At 36.6% G+C, this 19,989-nt stretch overlaps 5 protein-coding genes across 5 annotated transcripts; 4 read left to right on the top strand and 1 right to left on the bottom strand.

The window, feature by feature from the left end:
• Positions 1-43: 43 nt before the first annotated feature.
• Positions 44-2,724, bottom strand: LOC147563203 (uncharacterized). The gene is made up of 2 exons (XM_086656265.1): positions 1,504-2,724; positions 44-754 (listed from the first exon to the last, which is right to left on the bottom strand). The coding sequence occupies exons 1-2, from the start codon at positions 2,722-2,724 to the stop codon at positions 44-46; spliced, it is 1,932 nt and encodes a 643-aa protein (XP_086512391.1).
• A 119-nt stretch (positions 2,725-2,843) lies between these two features.
• On the top strand, positions 2,844-5,350 carry LOC147563202 (RING/U-box superfamily protein). The gene is made up of 5 exons (XM_086635567.1): positions 2,844-3,578; positions 3,973-4,151; positions 4,312-4,392; positions 4,582-4,743; positions 4,901-5,350. Exons 1-5 carry the CDS (start codon positions 3,326-3,328, stop codon positions 5,030-5,032), a joined length of 807 nt encoding a protein of 268 aa, XP_086491693.1. The 5' UTR covers positions 2,844-3,325; the 3' UTR covers positions 5,033-5,350.
• Positions 5,351-6,853: 1,503 nt separating this feature from the next.
• Positions 6,854-11,641, top strand: LOC147563201 (O-fucosyltransferase family protein). The gene is made up of 8 exons (XM_086635556.1): positions 6,854-7,750; positions 8,557-8,624; positions 8,725-8,813; positions 8,897-9,059; positions 9,559-9,848; positions 10,288-10,492; positions 10,790-10,947; positions 11,066-11,641. The coding sequence occupies exons 1-8, from the start codon at positions 7,489-7,491 to the stop codon at positions 11,337-11,339; spliced, it is 1,509 nt and encodes a 502-aa protein (XP_086491682.1). The 5' UTR covers positions 6,854-7,488; the 3' UTR covers positions 11,340-11,641.
• Positions 11,642-12,036: 395 nt separating this feature from the next.
• LOC147563200 (uncharacterized) lies at positions 12,037-18,971 on the top strand. Its single transcript, XM_086635571.1, has 3 exons — positions 12,037-14,330; positions 15,880-15,953; positions 16,279-18,971. The coding sequence occupies exons 1-3, from the start codon at positions 14,091-14,093 to the stop codon at positions 16,361-16,363; spliced, it is 399 nt and encodes a 132-aa protein (XP_086491697.1). The 5' UTR covers positions 12,037-14,090; the 3' UTR covers positions 16,364-18,971.
• LOC147563199 (uncharacterized) lies at positions 17,306-18,971 on the top strand. Its single transcript, XM_086635563.1, has one exon. It carries the CDS (start codon positions 17,306-17,308, stop codon positions 18,773-18,775), a length of 1,470 nt encoding a protein of 489 aa, XP_086491689.1. The 3' UTR covers positions 18,776-18,971.
• Positions 18,972-19,989: the final 1,018 nt, after the last annotated feature.

Raw genomic sequence — 19,989 nt, 5'->3', positions numbered from 1 at the left:
TTGCCATGACTGTGGGTTGATCGAAATATAAGTATAATAATTCCTATTTCCACGTATTATTACTTTTGTCAATTAGATCTGAAACCCAATATATGTCTGTAGGAAGATCGATGATAACATGTGATCGAAATCCCGCCAAATCTGGGATCCAAGGATCGGCGGCAATTTTGAGAGAAGAACCGTCACCAACTTGCCAGCAACAGTTGCGAGATAGGGAATCCTTGACCTCCATTAAAGAATTCCAGAGTTTAGAAGCTGCTTTGTCTTTATTTTCATCCCAAAAATTTCCCTTCTTGTAATATTTAGCACTTATAATCTTACTCCATGTAGAATTAGGCGAGATAATCAATCTCCAAGCTAATCTAGCCACAAGAGATTGGTTGACTAAAGACAGAGACCTTATTCCCAGTCCACCTAATTCTTTAGGCCTTCGGATTAAATCCCATGATAGGAAATGCATTTTAGGGTTGGTATTATCGTGGTTCCAGTACAAGTTTCGTTCTAGTTGCTCTAGAAGAGAAATAGTGCCTTGTGGTAGAAGAAAAGTCCCCATAAAATAAGTACAGATAGGACTTAGTGAAGTCCTGATGAGTAGGGTTTGACCTGCCTGTGATATTAACTTTCTTTTCCATGCTGCTAATTTCGAGTTAAATTTCTGGGTGAGAAAGTCGAAAGACTTGATACGTGTTTTTGGCCTCAGTGTAAGATTACCCAAATGTTTATCAGATTCCTTCATAAGTGGAGCCTGAAGAGACTGAATGAAAAATTCTTTTACATAGGATAGAAGATTTAGTGAAGTTTACTGACTGGCCCGAGAAAGCACAATATTTATCAATAAGAATCTGAATTCCTTGGAGATTTTTGAGAGTAGCGTATCCCATAATAATTAGGTCATCAGCAAATAATAAGTGAGATACTGTCGGAGCATTTTTGTTCACCCTATAGCCATCATAGAGTGATTCTCTTTCAAATTTTTCAAATAAAAGTGAAATCCCCTGAGAAATTAATATAAAAAGGTAAGGCGATAAAGGGCATCCCTATCGAAGGCCTCTTGTTGGAGCGAAGTGGCCGAACCTATTGCCGTTCACGAGAATACTGAAGAAATGCTACACAAAACATGATAAGATTAAGGAAAGGTCCAGACAGACCAATGGCACTTAAGACCTGTCGTAGATAGGACCATTCAACTCAATCGTATGCCTTGGCCATATCTAGTTTTAGTAAAAAAAACGTCATCTTTGGATTTGTTCTTCTTCATAGAATGTATAGATTCTTCCACGATAATAATATTATCAATTATTTGTCGCTGAGGTACAAAAGCCGACTGGTTGGGACTAATACAATCTTCTAAAACTGGTCGAATTCTGTTTGCAATGATCTTCGAGATGAATTTATAAAGAGTATTGCAAAGAGCTATTGGACGATAGTCAGCAGCTTTAGAAGGATGGTCAGTTTTGGGGATCATACCCAGGTTTGTGTCGTTGATGTTATGAGGGAATTTACCTGTACGAAATGCTTCCTGAATGAACAAAATAATTTCTGGGCCGATAACATTCCAACCATTGTGGTAAAATAAACAAGGAAGACCATATTAAAAATGACATTTCTGATCTCCTCTTCTGACGGAATCCTCGATATAGACTGAATATTTTCCGGTGGTGTCGGTTTATAAGCCAATAACACATCAAGTGGTACTCGATCGACTTGTTCTGAATGGAATAAATTCTGAAAATGAGCAAGGAGAGTTTCTGCTATAGCCTTTTCATCAGTAATTTTGTCTTGATTCAAACCTTCAATAAAATGTATGTGATTTTTCCGCCGCCTGCTTGAGATTGCCACATGATATGCCTTTGTATTTCTGTCTCCATTTAACGCCCAAAATTGTCGAGTTCGTTGTTCAAGTCGTGTACGTTGGGCGTCCTCAAGATGAATAAGATCTTCTTGGATTTTTGATTCTTGGTTAATCGCCGAATTTGTGATAGGCTGAGATTGAATGAGAAGTAATCGGGATCTTAAGATGGAGATTCGTCTGTCTAAATTACCGAAGTTGTCATTACCCCATTGGTTGAGGTGTTCTTTAGCATTTTGAAGTTTGGTTGCTAAGTCTGATTCTGGTTGTTGCCATTTCTTATCCAATTGTGCCATGTAGTCTTCGTGTTTAGTCCAATAAGCCTCAAACTTTCTGTTGGATCGATGGATAGTCGCCTTTACTTCCGTTTTCAAAAGAATAGGGCAATGATCGCTATTATATTTAGGAAGATGAAAGAATCCCGCATTAAAATTTGAATCTAACCAATCTGCCGAAGCAAGAACCCTGTCTAGTCTTTCTCTAGTCAAAGTGAGTGGACCTCTATTGTTTGACCAAGTATAAGCAGGGCCATGGAACCCTAAGTTTATAAGACCCGAATTTCTGATGAAGCTGTTGAAATATTCGACAAAAGGCGTTGCCCGATTTGTACCAAATTTCTCTTGACGTGATGAGATAGCATTGAGATCTCCTATACAGCAATACGGAGAGTTAAGAACAGATAATGATGCTTGCAATTGGTCCCAAAATGGTTTTCTATCTATCACTTTTGGGGGACCATAAATGCCAAATAAGTTCCAATATTGAGTTTCTTCAGAACACTTGACCTTCATATGAATCATATTATTGTTGCTAGAGATTAATTGAGTTTTAACTTCATCTGACCAAAACAAAGCCAAACCACCACTACGGCCCATTGAGGGCATAATAATACTATTGTTTAAATTAAAACGACATAAATTAAATACAGGTGCATTAGATTGTAATCGAGTTTCAGAAAGAAATAACATAGATGGTTTTACAGACTTGAGGAACTGAAATAACATAGATAATACAAACTAAAAATGAGGAAAATTCGGAGGAGGACGAAAAACAACAAGATCTAGTTTTCTCTCTCTGGTGAAAAAAACGGTGGTTCTTTTTCCGTCTACTCCTCTCGGGGTGTTAAAAAAGAAAGGAATTGGTCCTCCACTCCTCGATAACCCTCTCTTTCTTGACCTTTTGTCCAAACCCCCGAAAAAAGTTTGGGCGGAAATAACGTCTCCTCCTTCACGTTCCTATCAAAGTCTTCGTCTTTTTCATTTTTTAACCTCTCTATTGTCTGTATCTTTCTCTCTCTCTGACTTGAATGTCTGGTTTCGATGGTTGATTACATATACTATTGTCCCCAAATTAGGGCAAATTGGTCCTAAATTGACGACCCTTTGCCATTAACTTGTAGAAATTAGGGATTTTGGGTTTATTCATTGATCATTTATTACAAAGAAGAAGAATTAGGGGTTTTTGTTTTTTATTTCAATGGAAATTGTTCGTCACTGTACCTGCAATAATGGTGGTGAAGATCACTCTGGGCTTTGTGGGTTATGCGGAAGTTATCGATCAGTTCGTGTTTTGAGCAGAGAATCAACTTCTGGTTCTTTAAATTTTCAAGGGTTTTCTAGTGGAAGTGAAGAAGGGTTTGATGGTCAAGAAAGAGGAGGAATGTATAATTATATTCCTAGATTGATTGGAACTGCTCTTTCTGGTGCTCTTACTGGGATTTTTGCTCTTGGTAATTTCACTTCTTAAACCTCTCAATTCTGAGTTTTTTGGTTTTTATTGCTCTTAAATTAGTTAGTTTCTATATGATTAGTGGTGAGTAGTTAAATCTTATTTGCCTGTTAATTGGGTTGATTAAATTTCACAACAGTTTGATCATATTGAATCTGATTTGTAGTATATACTTTAGTGTAGTTTTTGGGGCACAATCTAAACAACTCTAATTAGTATGAATAATGTTAAATTAGTGGTCATCCAACTCGAAACCATTTGGCGATGAGTGGAGATACCTAGATATTATATACTTGGCTATTCGAGTACCCTTTTCCCTCGAATGTTTTGGGTACTTTCAGTTATCACCCTAGATATTGTTTTGGTCTTCTTATACTCTTTTACTGGATACACAGCTGGAGCTTTCACAGGAGCAGTTACCGGTGCTTTAGCCGGGCGTGCTTCTGACAGTGGTGTTATTCGTGGAGCTGGGCTAGGAGCTGTTGCTGGAGCTATCCTCTCTGTTGAGGTTTTAGAAGCTTCACGTGCATACTGGTGTTCAGAGCGATCTGGCATCCGAAGTTCATCATCCATGGTTAGTCAACAAAATTATCACCTTTCCTTATAATTTTTCGTCGATTATACAAGATCCAACATATACACACCATTTCTCCTTCAGTCATACACTTCTGTGACACACTGATATTTGGTACCTAAACTACATAACTATCACTTTTTTTTTAATCATTTTCCAGGCAGATTTCATAGAGGAATTACTCCATGGTCGATTTGTACATGAACAGTTTGCACCAATGTTCACAGCCTACCGTTTGCAGGTTCTATTTTCTTGCTTAAAAACGATACAAATTGTTTGTGTTAGTAATGATCATCTCTGTCACGCCAGTCTACGGTTTTGGATCTAATATGGCCTTGACTTAATTGAGGTTTTAAAAGTGAGCTTGAGCGCTTAGTTGACGTAATCTTGACTCCTGAAAATCTTCCATATATATTGTTGAAATTTGCAGGTGAGTATTGGTGACATAAGTTATGACCAAATATATGATGCCTATGGTGAACCTGCACCTAAAGGTATATCTAGTGAGTCATTGAAACAACTACCATTCCATGTGGTAACAGCTGAAAACAGAGGCTCCGGCGATGGTTTCTGCTGCACGATTTGCTTGCAGGTCCTTTTTTTCTTTAAACTTGTTATTCATCTCTTTTATCTTTATCAGTCACCTACAAAATGTGAGAATACTAATTAGGAAAATGATGGGAGTCGATATTATTGCGGATTTCTATCTTGCCGTTGATTATTGATTTTTCTTTTTTTTGTATTGACAGGAAATTGAAGTAGGGGATACCGTGAGAAACTTGCAAAGATGCAGCCACACGTTCCACATGACATGCGTGGATAAATGGCTTGTCGGCCATGGCTCATGCCCCGTGTGCAGACAAGATGTAGCATTGTCATGAGCTCTTGTACACGTAATCCTCTTTGAAGGTGGTATGATTATGCTCTTTAGTCCCTTGGATTCTGTCTCTCTGTCTCTGGTATATGTTTATATTATTCATGTACATACATATTATTCTTCTGTAACTATATTGTATGAGCAAAAAGATGAAACTATAGACACGCCTTCATTATGCACAAGACATCTTCATACACTGTCCGTTTAAGCGTTTAAGTCGATGAGTTATTTGTATCTTCTTGTTCCATAAATGTATTATCTAATTTACCTTGTGACATAGTTAATGATGGATTTATTCTTGATATATTTTATCATGTTATCACATCGTCGACTCGTCTTTTCTTTTCCTTCTCCATCCTCGGACGTGCACCTTTTTTTTCAAGGGTATTAGATGATGGGGATTCGACAATGGTCAAATTAAGCTAAACTCAAGTATTAACTTATTGATATAAATATTAGTATTATATATCTTTGTCAGAAGTCATTAAGGATACTCAATTTTAGAAGATAGTATTGAATGTGAACCGGTTTTCTAGGGCATTTTAATGCTGCAAATGCAGATACATATGCAGTGACGACTGTTAACTGTGCAATAGATAGGCAGAACCAAAGCAGGTCGAGGAACTAGGGATCTTTTAACATAAACATGTCTACTTATTTTATTCATTTACTACTTCTTATTGAATGTCTTCAGTCTATATAGGGACCACACTAGTTCCTTATCAAAATATGAGGGTCAAGTACTATCATGGACTTCTGGTAATGCTTTGGAGTTTTTTGGCAACGTTTTCTTGGCCATAATTGGCAACGCATTGTGTTTGTTTCCTGTAATGATTTTGGGTCTAATTTTGGGTGCTTCTTGTCTTTTCGGTTTTTGAGCGTGGGTGGAGTGCTTTCAGGCGCAATTTTTTGCATTTGTAATCGTTTCTACTATTTTTTGTGCCACATCTTGTCACTTTTGGTGATGCTTTGGGTCGCTAAAGTGGTACTAATTATTGTGAAAAGCTATACAAAATGTTGCCCCAAAAACGTTCCAGAAAGTGGAACCAACTAATACACTATGTTAGTTCTTTCTTAATTCTTTCGTCATAAAAAAAAAACATGTTCGTAACTCTCAACATCGGAATTAGCTAAGACCCTAAAGAGTACAAAATACATTAAATGGTAAGGCTAGTCTATATTAAAGAAGTTAAGTCCCCTAATTATCTGCGTTATGAATAAAATTGCATGGGTTGCTTAGTTCCCCCATGAAATATTTGTTATTTTAATGGGGAAGCGGAAGCTAAGAATTTAAACAAGGGAAGAGAGAGGCTAATTGGAGAGATTCCAACCTCACTTTCCAACACATAAAGGTTTCATGGTGGGGGCTCTTTATCTTTGTTCAATTTAAAGGCCAACATCAAATTGATTCTGAAAACAAATGGTGGTATCCTTCATCATTCCTTTTTATTAATGCTTCAAAAGCAAGTATAATAAAGAACTAAAATGGAAAAGAAAAACACCGGTATCTTTTTATACGGTTAGGTATCTTGTTATACTTTTATGTTTCTTTTTCATACTTTCTAATTGTAACGTCAATTCATATTGTTTTAGAAGTTCTCTCCTAACAGAGATTGGTTACACAACTGCACGTCTGCATTTCTCTCGCAGATTGACTTAGGTGGATAATCGATTTATGATCTTTCTTTCTTAAAAAAATTGAATGTACAAACAAAATTCATCTGCCTATATATAGCAAATTAAATTTTATATCGTACAAGAAACTCAAACATGCATGACGTCAAAATGTTTAGATTAATACTTCAACGGATCGTGCTTGGCTCATGTAATAATATAATATATTAATACTTTCTGTATTTCAAAAATCATATTTTGTTTATTTATTACAAACTTAGGGTTTGTCTTAAAGATTACATTCATTCCACTAAACACCTAATCAATCGAATTACACCTAACTAACCTCTCTCCTTCTTTCCCCCCTAAAAACAATGAAAACCTTTTCTTGACACATGTTTTTAGAGAGAGAGAGAGAGAGAAAACAGAGAGGAGTCTCGTGTTAATGTCGATAAGCTCCGTTATTTAATTTTCTTTTTCCTGTTCTTTGCTCGTGAGTGACAAACCACCGCTTTCATACCATCCTTATCTACCTAGGGCTAGGGTTTCTTCCCCCCCTCCCCCTCCCTGTACTTCTAATCAATTCATTATTTCTAGGGTTTTATCATTTCTTCAAAATATCCAATTCATTCTTTTAGACTTTCAGTTCACCTATATTATAGAATAAATTGGAATTTAAAGAAGGTAAATTTCTATGATATCTTCAAATGAGCTAGCTAGGGTTTTATGATTTGAACTTGAGGTAGAAGATTGAATAATGGAGCTAGAAGTATTAGGGATCTGAAATGATGAATAACGAATGAGGTGGTTAAGAGAGTTTCTGATTGAGTCTGTGTTTTACAAGATATGGATGTTAGATCTGATGGGTTTCAATTAAGATGCGATAAATTACCTTCACCCCCATTACCAAGAACTCGTTTACAAGTTTGGTTTATTCGTGTTTGTTCAAGCATTTTGTTATGGACATGTTTTATTCAGTTGGTTGCAGTTGGGGAGCTTTGGCGTCCTCATATATTGATCGGTTTGTCGAACCAGATTAATAAGATTACTCATTTCTCTCTTAGGGTTGATGAACCAGCTCCTACACCACCGCCACTTCTTCCTGCTAGTAAGTTTGATTTATTGCATTGTTCATGTTTCATGTTTGAATTCTGTAACTAGATTACCCTAGAAAAGGTTGAATGATTAGACAAAATTTGGAATTTAGATAGAAAGTTCTAGCATTTAATGTGGATTAGTTAAAGTATTGAGTTCCAATGTGTTTGTTGATTGTGAACATGGAACTAGAAGACCCACTAGATTGGAGATGCTGTTTGGAGGATATGACACTTGGATTAAGCATATATGTTCAAAATGAGTATTTAGCTGATCACGTAGAGCAGCTAAGATGAAATTTTTGTTCACATTTGCTATGTTGTTTGAGGCGCGAGACTCACCTCAGCTCACCTAGATACACGCCTAGATGAGCGTCTCTTTTCGTGGGAAAAGGCCCCTTAGATGGCTTCCAAAAAATCGTAATAATGGGGGTTCGCAGTGATTCAAAGTCTACCTCCTTCCTCATCCGTGCACATTACCAGTTGAAATGAAGGGTGGGTTAAGGTCGTTTGTCATTCCTAGAAGTTCCTGTATCTATATCTGATCTAGTAAATTGAGAGCTTCGTAAGTGTGGAAGCTCTTTCGCTTAGTTTGGTATTTACTAAGAGACACAGCTATAATTAAAGATTTCCATATATAGTGAATAAAATCAGGCCATAAAGCAAGTCTGTGAGGCAGTTATGGTCTATCAATTATCCTCACCCCGAGTTTCATTTGTACCAACTTTTATCTCATGGCATATCTAAGGTGTCTTTGGGTGGAATTTTGTACTCAGAATCTTGTTTTTTGGTAAATAAGACGCTACCTAACATGTTGCAGGAATATATGAAAGCAATGGTTATCTTAAAGTATCGTGCAATGGGGGTTTGAACCAAATGCGTGCTGCAGTATGTATATTTCTGCAGTATGTATATTTCATTATTTTTCTTTTCGACTTTGGCATGTTTATGGCCAGTCCTCTTATTCATCTTGTACGCTACATTTCAGATCTGTGACATGGTGACAGTTGCTCGACTTTTGAACCTAACATTAGTTGTTCCGGAACTTGATAAGACATCGTTTTGGGCTGATCCTAGGTATTTCTACTGGTTCAGAAGTTCAGTGATTAATATGATTCATGCTGCTTCTAAGTTAACCTCCCAATTATTGGATCTTGCAGTGATTTTGGTGATATTTTTGACGTGAAGCACTTCATTGATTCATTAAGAGATGAGGTGCATGTCATTAAAAGGTTACCGAAGAAATTTAGCCGAAAAGTTGCAAATCAATTGCTAGAAATGTCACCTGTGAGCTGGTCAAATGAGAAGTATTACTTGGAACAGGTTAGTATCTTGAGTTGCAGGCTTTCACCCCTTCATCTACGTTTTCATGTATCTATTTTTAGTCTTTTGTGATTGGTAGTTCTAGGATAAATCTCTTAGATGATAATTATTTATAAGTGAGATAAGAATTAGAAGCAACACAAGGGTTATCGAGAGTCAAAGTTGATGACACTTGTATCTGACTAAACAAACAGCCGCAAACCTGACATTGACTTTTATTTTAACATGAGTAAAATGAAACTACTGAAAAGTTGAAGAACAAAACTGACACTTTCTAAGCATAGATTCTCTGACATATCCTTTTCCTAGGAAAACATTTTAGCCACCTGTCAAAATGCATGCTTACACCAAAGCCACTCCTTTGCAAAGGATAATTATCTCATTCAACTTGCAACCTACATAGGACAGGAAGCCTGTGACCCTTTTCCGGTCGATACCTCGTTACTGATTAGTTTAATTTCTTTCCATTCTGTCTTATTACGTGCGACGTACCTTGCAGGTTTTGCCACTATTCAGCAAATATAAAGTGGTCCATTTTAACAAAACAGATGCGCGTGTGGCAAACAATGGGCTACCAGTTGATTTTCAGAAACTTAGGTGCCGTGTCAATTATCAGGCCTTGAGGTTCACTCCCAGAATTGAGGCTTTGGGGAACAAATTGGTTAACATTCTTAAACAAAAGGGATCTTTCGTGGCATTGCATTTAAGATATGAGATGGACATGTTGGCTTTCTCTGGTTGCACTCAAGGCTGCTCCGGGGAAGAAGCAGAAGAGCTCAAGAGGCTAAGGTTTGTTGCTTCTTTCCAAAGTTAAAGAAAATTGCGTTATGTCAGTGGGATTTAGGTGTACCATAGGATGTGATAGATTCATATATGTCACATACTCACATGTAATGTGGTGTGGGTGTTTCTGGCTTCGTAAGACAAGAAGGAACTTGATTGGGTGCTTATAGTATTCAATTCTATTTACTTTACGTATGTGTACCTAAGGAATTTATTACCCTGTGACGTGAAAACTGACTGATGCTTTATACCCGAATACCACTTAAACAGATGCTTAGGAATTAGGATCATCCGTATGGCCAGATCTCTCAAGAGGGAAAAAAATCTCCACATAATTTAGCTTGCTGACTGTCAGTATATTACAACTACAGGACTTCAGACCTACTTTATTACTTGTGTGCAAATGCCAATTACGTTTTTCTTTCTCTCCTGCATTCTCATTCAGATATGCATATCCTTGGTGGAGAGAGAAAGAGATCGTATCCGAAGACAGGAGATCACAAGGATTATGTCCCCTTACCCCTGAGGAAGCTGCACTAGTTTTACAAGCTTTAGGCCTTTCTAAGGACACTCAAATCTATATCGCCTCGGGCGAGATATATGGCAGTGAGCGGAGGCTTGCGGCGTTACGTGCTGCATTTCCACGGATTGTGAGTACCCTGCTGGAAATCTCTTAACTTAGATGTAGAGTACTTCTTATCACAGCAGAGGTTATATTACGTACCAATCATTTTGTGCTCATTACTAGATAAGCAGATAACTTGTTCTGTTGATCAGATGATTCTAACAATCATAACCACGTTTTGAATAAAAGAAGCATAAAGCCTACCTATTTTGTGCTTATCTTACTAACCAGATTCTTGCCCCTGGGAGACCCATCAATTTGGGTCTTCTCTGCAAATTCATGTGGAAATTTCAATTCTTCTAAACTTTGATCTTAATTGCAGGTTAAAAAGGAGATGTTGCTAGATTCAGGTGATCTTCAGCAATTCCAGAATCACTCATCACAAATGGCTGCTCTGGATTTTATGGTCTCAGTTGCCAGTGACACATTCATTCCCACATATGATGGTAACATGGCTAAACTTGTCGAAGGTCACCGCAGGTCCGTTTGATTTTAATTGAACTCTATACCTCTTAAGAACACGAGTTTCCCGATTATATCTTATGGAATATGGATATGCTTTATCATAAAAGAGTTGCATTATTCGTTCTTGCTTCAGGTATCTTGGGTTTAAGAAAACTATACTACTGGACCGCAGAAGGCTCGTTGGTTTGCTTGATTTGCACCAAAACGGAACACTTGCTTGGGATAAGTTTGCAGCTGATGTTCGACTAATACATGAGACAAGGATGGGGCAACCAAGTCGCCGTAAAGTTATCACGGACAAGCCAAAGGAGGAAGACTATTTCTACGCGAATCCTCACGAATGTCTCTGTGAAAGACAGGAATGTGATGAGCTCGTCGGACCTAGGAACTCAAGTGTTACCCGATGAGGAAGATTATGAGAAAATCCAAGCATCAGAGTTCTTCAGTTTTAATGCAAGTAGCTTGCTTGATGAGCAAAGGATGCAAACCCGGAATCTCATTCCCCCATCACAGAGCCTTTGTATGTTATGACATACGAAAACTGGCGTGCAAGTAAATGGTCAAACAAAGCTTTGATGTATCGCTTATTACATTGTCAATTGTTTATATGTTTGTTGTTGCTTCCATATAATATGGTTTCATCTATGTATTTTCCATCTGTCAACACGATTTCCTCCACGTTTATGAGATCATTCTTTTAATTATCCAATTCTCTCTTAGTTTATTCTTCTAATTCTCTCTTAATCATTCGGATGATGGGAAGGAAGATGTAATAGGTCTGTTGGTGTTGAATTGTTCATTGGTGTTGAATCAGTCATGTTGTCAAAGGTTTCTGGACAGTGGGAGAGACGAAGTCTGGGCGTCCTCTCCGTAATGATACAGTACATCTTAAAGTCATAAGAGGTCCTAAGCTACTGAAGTGTATTTCAAACCGAAATTCCACATATGTGCGCGATGAGATGTAAGGGGCATGCACTCTTTTCTAATGACACATGCTAACACCGTGAAGTCCTAAAGTGTTGACGCAAATAATATGACTAGCAACTCAGAAGGATGGTCAGCTCAATCCTAGTATACAAGGCTGTGAGAAGTAGAGGAGCAACTGAATCAGGTTATCATATCTAAACCTGAGTCATGAAAGTAAGATCAGGAAGGAGGGCCGAGTGAACTACAGGAACAACTGAATCGGGCTGGCATATCCAAACTCGAAAGCCCGAGTGGTGTCTTCTCCCATAAGCTCTTTGTACCTCATAAAACTGTTCCTTAAAGCGCCATGGTGTGTTGTGTGACTCATGACAGTATATAGGGAAGAAGTGACCACAATGAATATCAGAAACTCTTATTGCCCTTACCTGTTACCTTCTTTTTGGTCATGACGCAGCGAAAAACTCATAAAAAGCCTTTAGATCCTCATCTTGGTCAGCTTTAGGTGCAATATATATAGTTGGATTCACAATCTGATACGATAGACCATAGATAACAGGACAACAAGCAAAGCAAGATATTCACAGCAAGAGCTTTCGCTGATCCGTTAGTTCTTACTGATCAACATGTCGGAAAGTAATTGCCATTCAAGGAAGTAATCTACTTTCGGCAACCACGAATATCATGTCAAGGATGGTGTTGAAGAAAGCAAATATACGATATAATCATATCGGAATACAAAAATCAGTGCAGATTCGGATTTAAACAAGAACAAAACCAAATCACAAACTCTCCTGCTACTCGAACCATATAATCAATAACATTACGTATTTTGGCTTCTCTTGTAAACCCCGCCAGTAGAGTTTAACCACCAAGTTCGGGATGGATTGGTGTGGTTCCTCTATGCCTAGGACACCTAGAAATTTCTCATATTCTAAGGAATTACAGGGCAATCGGATTTTCTTTCTCTTTTAGTCATGGAACTAAGAACTAGACCAAACAATATAGAAGAACAAAAATTACTCAAGCAACTCCAATCATAACATAATCATAATATAAGAGATAGACACTTGCAAATTCAAAATGAATAAACAAGCACATATAAGTTGGTTAATAGCAGAGTCGATCGAATCAGTATTGTTGTAAAAACACTAGTTACTCAAGTAAACACATTCATCAATCCATTTATTACCCAAAAAAACAGGAATATCAATGGCATAGTTAATCAATAACCAGCTCAGGATCTCTTAGTTCTTTCATCAAGAATTCAATAATTCTTTATCAACCCAAGTTTAATTTCTATTTGGGGATTAAAACCCATTAATCAAAAACAAAAATTGGAACAGATATGAAATCATAAGTTTAAAGTAAACTGTAGAGAAAAGGGGAAAAATTTCTCTACTTTTCTTGTTGTTTTGAGTTTTCTACCTCTAATTGTGCTTCAGCTTCTCTCTCTATTATCTCTTTTGTTGCTTCTTCTTCCATTGCTTTTTCAGCTCTGAGTATTGGTTCATAGTAATCAGAATGAGCATCCATACATTTCTTCAACAACCCAGTAATTTCAGCACACTTTTCTACAATATCTTCTTTGTTCTTTTCTCCTTCTTCAACACAATTCTCCCAAGCTATGAAACTTTCTTTGCATCCACCTCCTTTCATGAACAAGCAAAACCCACATTCTCCCTCTTCTTCTTCTTCTTCATCAATTTTTTCACCTTCACCAACTTCTGTATTGCTGGATTGATCTGAAACTTCTGGGTTTTGATCTTCATTGGTTTTACTTTCATGGGGATCTGATATATTTGAGCTTGAAGGAGTTTGGGTATCCTGGGTTTTGATCTCTGGTGATGTTTCTAGGGTTTCTGAAGCAGATGAAGCCATATTATAGAATAAGGATTTAAACTGGGGAAAATCTAAAGATCTCAAAAGGGTATCCGCTATAAACCCTAGAAACCCCTTTCAAGCTGCTTCATCAACGTTCAAAGTTTTAACAATTGTCAAGTAATCAATTGAACTTTCTAGGGTTTGACTTGAGAAAGAGAGAGTAACAGTACTGCCTACTGCGGCTGTAGAAGCCAAGTCGTCCAGCACTGATTGTGGGTTAGAGACATCTGTCCTTTACTACAATAACGGGTCGGGTCAAGCCCGTTTAAAACGATTTTACTTTCTCTCTCTCTCTAGATTTTGCCATAGAGACAGAAACAACTCTGAAGGAGGAGGGTAGTGGTGAAACAATGGCGTTTAGGGCAACCATTCTTAGCAGAGAAGTGAGGGGTTTAGGGTTTAGACTTAACAGTATAAGGGGTTATCATGTACCTTTACCAGCACCATTAGAGAGGGTAACGGATCATAAACCTGAGATTCAATTATCTTTGCCAGAATCTGATCGAGAAATAGAAACAAATAACAAAATCGAAATACCAAACTTCTCTTTTACTGGTTCAATGGAGCTAATGGCTGTCCCAAAGAAGAAGGTGAGTTTTTTTTTTTGTTCTTTATCCCTAATTGATATCTACACAAACTTGGGTTTTGATTATTTTTAGGGTTTAAGGTATGATTTTTATATTTGGACATTGAAACTCATTTTAGCCAATATGGGTATGCTTGTTTTTCAGTTTAAATCTCAATTCAGAAATGGGTTTAGGGTTTATACATTAATTGATTGGTTTCTCTCACTTGCATATGGAATTGATTCTAGGTCATTTCACAGACTTTCTGCAAGAGTTTAGGTTGCAATTTGAGTAGTGACCTTAATGTTTTAGGTGCTTCAGTTGTTTTGATCTCCTTTTATGCCTTTTGTAGTTCTAAGCTATTTGGTTTTAACAATTTAGCTATTTATGTTTATACTTTATACTATCTTCTTTGGATGAATATATGAAGTTATTATATTTCGGTTAAGCTCATATAGCTTTTGTTTCAGGGTTTCTAGTAATATGATACTATGTGGAAGGTCTGAGAGGAGCGAATTTTTAATGTTGTATTATAAATCTTTAGTTAGACGAATTTGATTTTTTTTTTCGAAAACCATGTTTGAATTACTATTTCTTGTTCGACTACAATTCTCTACGTCTGCAACAAGTATTTGCTTTTCGACTGAATGCCTTAGATGGCCATGTAGATGGGTGGTTATCTAATTCCTTTTCATTGCTCTTTGAGTGTGGTGTCTTGGAGCTATTCAATACGACCCTTCACTGTCGTTTTACCTTTTCATTTGTGGATTCCCGTCTAAGTCTCATGGGTTTTGCTTTCAGTCTTTGTTTAGTTCCTCGGTGTAATAGCTCTTGCTTTTTTTTTCTTCAAAGAAGCAAATCGTTTGTTGAAATTCTGTATTCTATTAAATTTTTATTTACTTTTATCAATCTTGACCAATGTGAGGATCTGCTTACGGATTAAGACCTTGTATTCTCTCCAGAGAGAAGGGTTCTATAGTTTGGACTTTGGATGTCTTGAACGTTAAATGTAGCTGTATTCTTTCAACGCAACCAAGCTTCTCGAAAAGAATCTAATTTAGTGGTAGAAAGCATTGATGACTTCAAAGGAAGTTTACCCTATCTATGGAGCTTACACTTTTCCCATATGTTATGCCTCAGTTTTCACCTTATGGTGTCTTACTCGCTCGATTTTATGGCAGTAACTTCATAAGCTGAATTGAGATAGAACAAAAAGAAGATAAAGTGATAAACTAATGGTTTAAATGGATTCGGCGTGTTTGTAGATATGTTTTTGATGATCCAGAGTTGGTAACCCATATGAGAATTTCCTTCTGCAATGGAATTCAAATGTTTATCAGTGATTTTATTCGTTTTGAGTTTGATTGAGTCATTTGTCCACTTCAAACATCGGGAGGATCAGAAGTTGAAATACTTCACTTTATTCTTCTATAGTGTTCTGAGTCGTCATTCAATTTAATTGTCCATCTATTTGCTTTCATTGAACTTATTACTGCTAATCGTTGTATCTTTTTGAATTCAAAATGTGCTTCAAGGACTAACAAGTTAATATGATAATTCTCAAATCTTGCAGGTATCTAAGCATAAGAGAGGCATAAGAAATGGACCTAAAGCTCTCAAACCCATTCCAGTGATAGTACGATGCAGGTACATGTTCTCACCCATTTGTGATCATGTAGCTCCATTAGCAATTCAACTCAACACATTCAGCCGTTCCTACAAAATGCAGACCTAAAAATCCTCCATCTATGTACATAATAAATCCCTAGAAAGCCAATAACAAGCCCATTTCTTTGTCCTAGTTAGGTTGTTGATTTGAACTTTGAAATAAGGTAATCGAAAAGTTTTTTCGTATGGTGTTATGCAATTTGCCTCTTCAATGGGAACTGAAGTTCTATATCTTTCATCAAAATGTGAAGGTATTATTAGTTATTTGTTGGTAATGTTATACTTATTACCTTTCTTGTTGCAGGAGCTGCGGTAGGGTTAAGCTACCTCATTTCTTTTGCTGTAGCGGGGAACGAGGAATTCCAGGCGAAAGTAATGATTCTACGTGAACTTTGTCGAAGATGAACACAAACCTTTCTTGGTTTTGCCTTTTCAGAATGAAACCATTTTTGGATTTATCTAATTTTAGACAATTGAATTGTCATGGCCACATTGTTCATTGTTTCTAGTTTCAGTCTTTGAGAAATTCTGTTTTGTACTACAAATTGAGGAAGCTACCAATATGCTAAGCAATATAAAGAACGGTTATATAACGTTAAAGAACCGAGCAAAGCTTCATAGGGTCTTTCTGTTCTAGTGAATGTAGTCTCTATCTTCTGAGACATGTCTATTTTGTATCTCTCTAGAACAAAACCCAAATCATTACGCCTTTCATGCATATCGACAGGCTACAAAGACCTAGATAAGAAGCATCGTTGAAATAGTTACAGAGTTGGAAGGTCCAAAACCTTAATAATTATTGATATTATCCCCACTTCGACACACAGCCCTAAGAGCACACTCAGCCCTAAGAGCACAAGTGATGTGTTTTGCTCCTAACGAAGGCTCTATGAGCAGGCCAGAAAGGCTTTGGACATTTACTAAGCGCATCGACAATCACAATCCCCTGCCATGGAAGACAACTTGTATTGTGCTCTGATACCATCTGTATAGATGTTGGATTTCGTTCATAGCGAACACTCCACAAGTTATCTCAAAAGACCTCGGTACTCGTTGAGTTTGAGCACACACTTATAGTCGGACTATCACAATGACAATAACGTTATAACGGTGTAAGGACTGTTATTTCCATTTCAATTTAGAGAACAATGTAACCGTTATTTATCTTGGTTACCGTTTTTATTCCTCTAACTAAAACAGAGAAATGGATAGATTCAGAGTTTCTCTGTTAGTACTTCGGATTTTCTCTCTCTAGTGAGTTTTTGTTTTCCCTCAAAATTCCGCACAGGTGGTTCTGGTCGATCTCTTCACTTCTCTCTCTCAACCAATCAATGGAAGCAGTAGTAGTAGCTTCAAATGGGTTTCAAATGCTTAACGTTTTATCATCTTCACCCACACCCAGGTTCCCAAATTCTTCAATACTTTCTCTTTCTAACTATAATCAAGATTTCTCATCTCTTACCTTCTCTCCTGATAGAACTTATCATTATCAACACCAAAACCCTAGAAAAAATGGTTCCTTTCTAACTCATTGTTCCACAAAACCGGATATTGAGGGTAATAATGCAACAAACAAGACCCCAATTGGAGCTGAAACAGATTCAATTTCAGTTTCTGAAGAACAAGTCTCAAATTCATCTCATAATCAAATACCCTCTTCAGGTTTATACTCTTCTAGGGGATTAGTCTTTGATTTGGGTACAAAAAAATCTTGGGATAGTCAAGAAATTGGATCTCCAATTGTGAAAAGATACCTAAGTGATGAAGAAGAACGTTGGTATATGTGGTACCATGGAAACCCTACTAATGGAAACCCCCAAGATTCAATTGGATTAGCTGTTTCAAATAATGGGATTCATTGGGAAAGAGGATTAGGACCTGTTAGTTCAAGTTCAGGTGTGGGTTCAGTCATGAACCCTAGTAAAGATTGGTGGGCTTTTGATACTGAAAGTATTAGACCTTCTGAAATTGTTATAATGTCTAGTTCAAAAGTTAGATTATCAAGTGCTGTTTATTGGCTCTACTATACTGGATTCAACTCTGAATTACTCAACTTATCTAATAATGCTCATAAGGTGTTTGTAGAAAATCCTGACAGAGCAAAGAGAAATGAAGAAGGTAATAATAATAATGGTGGGGTTTATAAATCTTTGCCAGGTTTAGCTATTAGTCAAGATGGAAGACATTGGGCAAGAATTGAAGGTGAACACCATAGTGGAGCTCTTCTTGATGTTGGAGCCGAAAAAGATTGGGATTCTTTGTTTATATCAGGACCCAAAGTTGTTTATCACAAAAATGGCGATTTAAGAATGTATTATCATTCATTTGATGAAGAATGTGGAAAATTTTCGATCGGAATGGCGAGATCAAGAGATGGGATGAAATGGGTAAAGTTGGGGAAGATCATGGGTGGAGGAAAAGAAGGTTCATTTGATGAATTTGGAGTTGTGAATGCAAGTATAGTTAAGAATAGAAGAAATGGTGGTGGGTATTTAATGGCATATGAAGGAGTTGGAAGTGATGGGAAGAAGAAGATTCTATTAGCAGAATCATTAGATGGATTGAAAGATTGGAAGAGATGTGAAAATGGAGAAGCAATTCTTGAACCAAGTGGGGAAGAAGATGGATGGGATAATAAAGAAGTTGGGTATCCTTGTTTAGTTCAAATGGATGGTAATGGTGATGGTGATGAATTGAGATTGTATTATAGAGGTATTGGAAGAGAAGGAAGAACTGGTATTGGAATGGCAGTTTCTAATAACTTAACTAATTTCATAAGATGGACAGGATTCCAAGTTTGATTTTGTTTATGATTTGAGAGGAAATTCATTGATTTCCCCCAAATTTAGATAAATATGAATGAAAGTTCCAAGTGTTCTTTGTTGTATTGGATTTTAATCTAGTTGATTAGATCTTTGTAAGTCAAAGATTACCATTGTATTTAATCTCTTATCATTTTTAGATTTTTTTTAATGAATGCGAAATTTGATTTTGTCATTTTGTGTTTTAAGATATAATACAGTTTGAAATTCGAATCAAATCTTACGAATTTTGTATGTTTTTAGGTCATCACTTAATGTGTTAAACAATAAAAAGATTCACAAATATTATACTTTTCGATCCAGTTATTGGGTGATTTGATTTGTGCATTAATGTGATGAAAATTTATATTTTCAACTACACATATCAACCAACAATCTAAGCACTCACTTATTAGAGTCGGTTGTGTTATTATTAAGTGAAAACGACGATTCACATAATTTTTAGATGTAGAAAAAGCATATATATTTGGACCATTTGGTGGGCACTTAAATCTGTGGACTATGAAATTCTGTCCCATACATATAAGTACTCTTTTCTCTCTCCAATTATGGGTGTTCCATCATAAGCTAATAATATATTATGGTGGGGAAAGAAAAAGTGAAAATTAGTAAAAATTTGAAAAGCACAAATTTGTTTTTTAATTGAAGTTGTATATGTTTACACACAATTTCAAACATAACAAGAGAATGCAATTCTTTAAGACATCCCAATTCTCCTGGAAGTCTAGTTCATCATTTGTGTTCCCCATGTCCATGGGTAGGGAGAAGGAAAGGGGCTAGCACAAAAAATTTCTTTTTGGATATATCAAAAGGGATACATATGTTCTTTAAAGCTTCAACTCGACTTAGAAAGAAGCTACACCAAGATCAATATACAAGACTTATTCTTTAGGGTTCGATGGAATGTATCTTATAGTCTACAACTACAAAAGTAGAATATGCTTTTATAGATAGTGTACGTTCTTCCTGTGAGAGTGATTCTTCAGCAATTTTCTTTATATCTTCTTAAACTAATAATTTAGTATGTCACTTAGTTCTGAAAATAGTTAGAATTTGTAACAGATAATAAGTCAACTATGAATCTATGATACAATGCCCGAGACAATTCCGCCTGGGTATGTGTCCAGTCACGATCTAGAGAAAAAGTATTAACTTTTCTCTCTGGATCATGAACATGCCCGATAGACTTACCA

The sequence above is a fragment of the Eschscholzia californica genome, unplaced genomic scaffold, assembly GCF_041429995.1.
Source record: "Eschscholzia californica isolate CP2 unplaced genomic scaffold, dmEscCali1.0.p SCAF_1, whole genome shotgun sequence".
NCBI classification, from domain to species: Eukaryota; Viridiplantae; Streptophyta; class Magnoliopsida; order Ranunculales; family Papaveraceae; genus Eschscholzia; species Eschscholzia californica.
The sequence above is the reverse complement of the archived record's forward strand: the minus strand, read 5'-3'. Positions and strand labels throughout refer to the sequence as shown.